The following is an 8,317-nucleotide window of genomic DNA, read 5'->3' as shown; positions in this document are numbered from 1 at the left end:
TGACTATGAATTATTGTCTTTTTTGGGATATTTGGTTGTAATAGAAATCCCAAAAAATAAAATTCCTTTGAAAACATATCACATCGAAGTCTTATGTTTGTTGGATGATTCTGATAATTGATTTTACACACTTACTGTAACTTTTTACGGTTCTGAAAGGTGAAGATACAGAACAATTTGCTGACTGTTATTTTTATTTAAAATTGTGATGCATATACAGTCCAAGAAATCAAAACGAAGACTTAGACTACCAGCTCTTGTCCATCCTGCTTATGCCAAAGTGATGAAGAAGCTGAACTTCTGTGGTTAATCTTGGGAGTCCTCTACATGCTGCCAGGTCCTGTTATGAAGAAAGGAAATAGTGTTTCTCTGGACATTTATTCGTTCTTTACTCCAACACCCCCACCCCTACCCCTACCCCTACCCCTACCCCACCCTATTTTTTTTATCGTTAGGATACCCTTATAAAACCTTTGCGAGAAAATAGTTTTCCTTTATTTTATTTTATTTGTTTTGTTTTGTTTTGTTTAAATGTTTTTCAATTGTGATAACAGTTTCCTTTTTGTATTGTGCCTCAAAGGCCAGTGGTAATTGTGTTGTTAGAACTATGAACTTGTAGTTCTGGCTGAACAATGATTGTATTGCTAAAACCTTAAAACCATAAAACCATTCAATTTGCATTCGCAGGCCAAACACAACAATTAACAGATCCTGCATCCAGACACACTAACCAGTAACCTTATTTGAGACATGTTGGAGATGGGTACACCATAATCTCAGTAGAACCAGGTTCTCTTTGTGTTTATCTTGATCAAGCACCCTGCCTGGAGAAACATTGATTCACCCATATCAGTCTTTTGTTTACATGCAAACTGAGCTGCCTCATATACAGCTTTATTAAGTCTCTGGAAAAGTACTCGAAACAAAAAGATTCGAAACATTCCGAAACAATTTTACAATTTTTTAAAGCAAAGGAGTGCAAAAGCCATGGTCACCAGATTTAAAGCTTGCCTCTAATTCCGATCTCACTAGATTTGAAGCTTGCATTGATATTGATTTTGAGTTTTCTGATGGTTGGGAGTGGCTGTTTGCATTTGTTCTTGTGCTATACACGAGCCTCAAATACTAGCTTTTCGACTTAAGCAGCGTACATAGTAAGTTCCGTTACCTTTGTGAACATTCTCCCCTACTAACCAATGCGTATCTTGTTTTTGAGGTTCCTATACAGTATGGCACTATTAAGATACCTAAAAAAAGTATAGATTGTATCGGATCGATACGGGACCTGATATGGTTGATACACTCAATATATCTTTTATAAACTATATAACATGATCAATGATTGCAAAACACTTACCGAGAGTTCGAAGGCATTCTATTCAGTTTTATTTTGGAAAAATCAACTTTATTCCTTGCTTTTACTGGCAAAAGAGACTATTGTAGTGTATTGATTTAATCACCAAAGGTGATGAAATAATTTGCAATCAAGGATCAAAACCAGATTTGTGCAAGAACAGTTTTCTATTGGAACTTGGAAATTTTCGCTCAAAAATATTGATTTCCTTGCAATGATGTATGCATTTCCTGATTGGCTGCATCAAACTAGGTTTTACTTGCAATGATGTATGCATTTAAACGTCAAATCTTCCCCAAGGTGAACAACATTTTTTATTAGTACATGTAAGAAACATAATCTTTTATACATGATCAATTGAATGTACTAGTTACATTATATTTTTTTCTCCTCTGTATATGTGAATTATTTTACATAGGGGTAAAAGATTTGCACAACGCAGCTGGAATGCAAAACTGCTTTTCCTTCCCTTTCTCCTTACTCTCCCTCTCCCAAGTTTTTTCCTGGTGAGAAATAAGCTTGTCAGCTCATTTCTCCCTTATATAGCTAGTGGCCTTAAGGCATGTTTGCCTACGCATCATTCCGGAACCAAACTGATTTAAGCCAATGGCCGAGTCACATGGACCCACCACCTTGGACTCACAAGCTATGTAATTCAAGAGGAAATGCTCCATGTGGTGTGGGAGGATGGATGGAGTTGGCCATGACAAGCATAGCAGGTCTCACAGGCAATTGAGACAATTCAACACACAAGGGGTCATCGAATGTAGGTTATCGATAGGTGACTGTCCAACTGGTGGTGTGTTGCAATGGCCTACCCAGTTGCATATCAGTATTAATGTATACTGGATGTAGACAATATGGCATGTAGTGGAAACCCTATTGCAACCACTATTCTTTAAAACTCATATGAATTAGACAAATTCATCAACTTTATGGTTGATAATGTGAGGAATGGTCACAAGTCCAACTCAACATTCAGTAAGGATGGTTGGAATAACATTAAAAGCGGGACTAGAAGCAACTTTTCAGCACCCTTTTGAAAAAGGAACAACTCCGTAATAAAATAAAATAAAATTATAGGGTGATTATAATAACTTCAAGCGATTACTAGAAAGACTAGATTTGGTTGGAGTACTAGGACTTTTACATCAGAAGATTTTGTTTGGGAGTAGGTTATTAAGGTTAACCATTCCTTTTTTTAGTAAAACATAAATAAATTCTTTATTTTCATACAACAGTGTACAATACTTAGTAATTAAACATATAGGCAAACCCAATTTGGGCTATACCAAAAGAATAGCCTCTCAAGTGCTCGGAGAGATAGGGAATTTCTCAGCGTACAACTGTCATTCCAAGATCCATCAACATTGACCCTAATAATGAGGATGCGTTATATGCACCGAGATCCCCTCCTAATATAGGAGGGTTGGATGATATAGATTTTATTGATGTTGATGAAGAATTCAAACCTCCTGCACAGAATTGAAGGCTTGATAGGACACCTATGGATTATAGGAAGAAGAATACCACAAAGAAAATGAACAACCTAATGTGTGAGTCCTGAAAAATGGAACGGGCTGGCAGTACCACCCCCACTTCTACAACAATTGCTCCTACTGTATCTCCTTCTGATCCTCTGATGGATAGGCCATGCAACATAAAAAAGTGTCAATTACTATTGGCCACCATAACAAATATATACCAAAGATGTATGTGAATGATCAGAACAAAATTCACATTGATGTCGCTTGGAGATTATCATTTTTAGAAGTGATTACCAACAGAAGAATGTGGATGATCAAAGCTTTGAAGTAGTGTTGTTTTTGGATTATTTCTAAACAATGATTTCTTAAAGTGTTTTTTAATTGAAACCTCTTCTTTGTTGTCTGAATGATTTAAGTAAAAATATATTTTGATGTATGTTTTATGTTTGATGGTTTTACTGTATAGTTTGAACATCATTAGTGATAGATATTCTTGTTGACGTGATGGATGTTCTTTTAGTTTCAATAATGGATGTTCTTATTTTATCGAGGGATGTTCTTGTTTTAGTGATGGATGTTCTTATTTAGTTTGATGATATCGATATATAATTATATATAGGTATGACAATGAATAACAACAACCAAGGTGATTCATCCAGTAATGATGACATCATTCTATATGCGTTCCAAATGTTTTTAGACTACTACCGGATTAGAGAACCGTGTATGAATAGTAGTTACACAGGAATTATTATGGTAGCAGAGATATTGAATGGGCATTCAAATCACTACTATATGGAATTTAGAGTTGAAAGACATGTGTTCCTTAACTTACGTGACAAGATGGTACATAGTGGGTGGTTGGAAGACAGCCATTACACTAGGGTCCACGAATAGCTTGCAATATTTATGGTGATAATAGAATATGAATTGAGTAATAGACACCAAGGATATTTCAACGCTCAAGACAGACGATTAGTGTTGTATTCTAGAAAGTGTTACAAGCTATGCTCCAACTAGCGAATGAATCAATTGGGTTACCTGATTATCATGTTGTTCCCCCAAAGATTTTTAATAACCCAAAATACATCTCATTTTTTAATGTAAATCTTTATGTTGAATTGGAAGCATTGTCTAGTAATCCATCAATGAGTGTCTCTAACATTAGTTTTGGTGTATGTTCTATTTAGGATTGCATCGGTGTGGTTGATAGTACTCATATTAATGCAATAGTCTCAGGATCAAAGCAAACCCAAGATAGAAATCGGAAGACATTGATCATATAGAATGTTATGTGTGTTTGTTCATTCGATATATGTTTCATATTTGTGTATGTGGACTCGAAAGGCAGTGTACATGATACTCGGGTTCTTTAAATAAGTAAGATAAAATGGTAATCTAGGTTTTCCTCATCCTCTTCCTCCTCCAAGTAAATTACATAAATTAATAAGAAGTTCATTATATATGATTTGGACAAATATACTAACTGTAGACATTATCCATAATACTTCAAGATAAGTATTATATTATGGATTTAGGTTACATAAGTCAACTTAGGTCCTTAACACCATTTCAAGGAGAAAGGTTCACTTAGCAGATTTTAGAGGGGAGAGCAGGGCTACAAGAACGCTAAAGGATTTGTTTAACCACTGATATTCCTCAGAGAGGAATATTATTGAAAAAAACCTTTGGTGTATTAAAAAATATATTTCAAATTTTACGATCAATAAAGGCTTATCGTATTGAAGACTAAGCCAACATTGTGATGGAATATTGTGGACTTCATAACTATATCAAAGAATGAGCACTTGAAGATAAGTTATTTGATAAGTACAGATATGAACGAAATATAGATGATCCATTAAATCCCAATCATTAAGGGTTTGCTACTCCCATTGCAACTACAAATTAAAGAGAAGGAGCAAGATAGATGTTGTAGTACAGATAAATAAAGCGAATCAATTAGTTATATCTAATAGAATGCTTTTGATTCCAATAGATGGACTTTGATATTTTTATTTTTGATGGTTTTTTTCCCTCAGAATTTGACTTTATGTGATTTACTAACAATCTATTTAGTACTATAAATCTACATGATAGTTGTGGTTGTGACTTTAATATAGATATTCCCTATATTATCTATATCCATTATGATAAGTATTTTTTTTTTTTTTTTTTTTTTTTTATGTTTGACAAGATGTCATCTAGTGAGATTCAGGTTGCTAGATGCGAAATTTGCAATGCATTTTGTAATAGTTTCACAACAACGAAAGCTCCAAATCTTGGTATAGGCTACTTCAAATGTCCAAAACATATTAGATGGATGAGTTTAAATTATGGAAGTGTAGAGTAGGGCAATGTAAGTAAGAGCCGAAAAAAATCGAAGCATTCTTAGGCCAAAGATTCTAGTGCTACCCGCAATCAACTAAAATATAACTACTACACAAACTTGTAAATGTTATTGCTAAAAACTAATGTACTATTTCACTTTAATGAGTGTAAATAACCTTATGTGTTCAGCCTTTAGGTTGAAAACCTAGGTTGTAGATTTTTCAAATGAGTTGCCGATGAAATCAATTGCTCTAATACCAATCTAGCTCACATTCAACTGATTATGCGAGAATCTTGAAGTCTGAAACTCTTTCACCTTCATCTTCGCCTTCCTTTTATTTTTTCAAGGGATATTTATAAACAGCAATCCAAGACAAGGAGAAAAAGAAAAGAATATTAAAATGAGAGATTCAAGACTAAGAGGAAAAATACAAGGATATTTAGAGATATCCTCGACACTGTTAACAAGGTAGACTTAAACAAAAGTGGAAACTAGAACCCCTGATGGGCATCTTGTTTGCAATTTCTATTTTAGACTTTTGACAACTATAATAACTCGTATAATGTTCTGGATAACTTTATTAGTTAAATTACATATTTAGGTTCATCTCCAACAATTATTGCATGGACTGGAAAAATTGAGATTTTTGAAATAGTGTTCTTAATAATTTCATATTGGGTTATGCCTCCTATTAAAAGCTTTGTCAAATTATTAATGTCAAATTTGTAATTAATGATAGTAACATCAGAATCCATTTTCAGAAACAGGTGTTCTCAAACACCAATGTTTGCTTGAAATTCTGAAAACAGGTTTATAAAACACTTTTTTCAACTAGAAAAAAGTTGTTTCTTATAGCACAAGAAAAACTTGTTTATGTTGTTTCTAGACACAAAAATAGAAAAAACATTATCAAACAGACCCTTAGTGTTATGAGCACTTGAGGGTGAGAGCTCTGTTACTGCTTTTTTTTGAGAACTTTTTCCTACGAACTAACAAGTGGTTTAGTGAGAATATGTACCACCATACTTTGGTCAATTCCATAAATACAATTAGGTAGATACCAAACCGTCTTCCTCACAATGAGGTATCTATGCATCAATGTTTTTGCCTTTTTGTATTCTTTATCATTGTGTCACTAACTTATATTTTTCGGGAAATGGCTCTCTGAGCCTAAGGCATACACTTCGTCTCCTCACATTCGTTATTATATTAATTGTTTTGAGAAGAGAGGAATAGTGATTTAACAAAGTATTGTGAGAGGATGGTGTGTACTCTACTTGCTCAAAGAACCTTATCCCTTTCTTTTTTTTATTCCCTTTGAGGGACTTCAAATCAGGCCCCACCATTCATTATGAGACTGGAAACAACCTTACAACTTGCAAAATTTCTTTTCTAGGCCATCGGAGTATACATGGTACCTTGGGGAGTAAGTTCATCAATAGAGGTAAAACTATGCACACATTTGTGGGGTAGGTATAAAATCAAACAATTGAAAAGGTGTTTTGAACCCTAAAAAGGATTTTAAATACATTTGGAAAACTCCTTATTGGTGGTGTTCACACTAAATAAAAAAAAATTCAATTTTCTTGACTTAGATGAAAAATGTGCTGCGATAGAGTGCCATTTATTTATGTAATGTTAATTTTCCAAGAGGAAATGACTGTAGGTATAGTAGGCTAAGAATTGATTGCCTCTAGGCATGCTCATTGACTGACTTGTTCCAAATGTTGGCTTTGACTGATGCATTACTAGGAAAAAAAGAAAAAAAGTAAAAAGAATGCTAGGAATTGTATCTATCACTACATATTTCCTCGAGAATATAAGAAAACAACATGATCTTCAACAACGAAAAACTCAACCCCTAAAATATTTTTCAGATGTCTCCAAATGTGGGAAAGGCTTACGTATCTTACCCTAAACACCCCATCTTTGAACCAATTCATGACTATCTCATCAGAACACTATCATAATACTTGAGTTTTCCTACTAATAATCATCTACTAATCATCAATGTCAAAAGCTTTGAACATCAAACAAAAGAAGTAGGTAGGATGGTTAACAGTTATAATTACCAAAGTAAATTTGTTTTAGCTAGAATGGATCATGGACATGCAGGATGTGCACAAGAAGCAAGGGGAATACAACAAAAGAACCACGGAACATTGCAAATGGGAAGTTATTCCATAGAAATTTGGATGGATTAGCAATAGATGGTGGACTAGATAAGGAAGAGGGAGGAGATTCTATGGCAATGGGAGACATTTTTCTTTCCTTTTAGGTATTCAGAACTCATTAAAACATTTCAAGTTGATAATATTCTTAAAGGACTTTTTGTTTTCCAAATTTTGACGCATTAGTTTGCTATTGGATTAAGTTTTCCTTCATCCATGGATTGCTTTGGTGAAACCCTTCTCTGCCATAACGGGGTTTATGAAGGTGAACCTCTTTCGGGCAAGAGGGTCACTGATTAAAAACAAAACTCTTCTTCACATCAGCTGGACGACCAACCAACCAAGACAAACTTGTCAATGCTCATCCTCTCCCTTCCAAATTCTATATTTTTGGGATAGTTTCATTCTCTTTCATTCCTTCAAGATTAAGGTAGGCCAGGGGATTCAATGGATGGAGGAGTCCGTCGGGGCATGCCAATCAGATCGACCATAGATAGGGATCGGTCCCCTATGTTATATGCATGGAGTAAGGAGGTTGAGCAGTATCTGTTGATCAACTCTAGTCTCTGGGAGGGAATTTATGAGAGGTAGGCATTCAAAAGGGATTCAATAAGATGTTATCCCCTAGGGGATTTTTTATCCAGTTCAGACTAGGCTAAATATTCAAGATTTCGAAGGGTCCTTGGACACTCTCCTAATAAGGAGAAGAGATTCTTGATAATACAACCTTGTGATAGGACTCTTGTGTCATTATTAACTTCCACCCTATATTGTCCATGATTGAAATACTCCTTATAAGGGTAATCAAAGATTCAAATATATTTTCACCAAGAATTTGGGTCTGTTTCTTTCTATCCAAAAAAAAATTTAAAATGGGAGGAACTGCGTAGGATTGAGGCATTGCATCTCCTAGTGGGACCCCCTTTAAAAAGGTGTATTTATTTACTCCAAATAAGCGGTTCAAAACAACAAA

The 8,317-nt window shown here is 34.6% G+C and overlaps 1 protein-coding gene across 1 annotated transcript in view; it reads left to right on the top strand.

Moving 5' to 3' along the window:
* The window catches only part of LOC122069626, a 28,945-nt gene extending 28,265 nt beyond the window's left edge, over positions 1-680 (top strand). The window contains exon 4 of the mRNA XM_042633685.1: positions 221-680. Coding sequence (XP_042489619.1) covers positions 221-310 — 90 coding nt within the window. The 3' untranslated portion in view covers positions 311-680. The remainder of the gene's footprint in view (positions 1-220) is intronic.
* The last annotated feature ends 7,637 nt before the right edge of the window (positions 681-8,317 follow it).

The sequence above is a fragment of the Macadamia integrifolia genome, unplaced genomic scaffold, assembly GCF_013358625.1.
Source record: "Macadamia integrifolia cultivar HAES 741 unplaced genomic scaffold, SCU_Mint_v3 scaffold664, whole genome shotgun sequence".
NCBI lineage: Eukaryota > Viridiplantae > Streptophyta > Magnoliopsida > Proteales > Proteaceae > Macadamia > Macadamia integrifolia.
The sequence above is the reverse complement of the archived record's forward strand: the minus strand, read 5'-3'. Positions and strand labels throughout refer to the sequence as shown.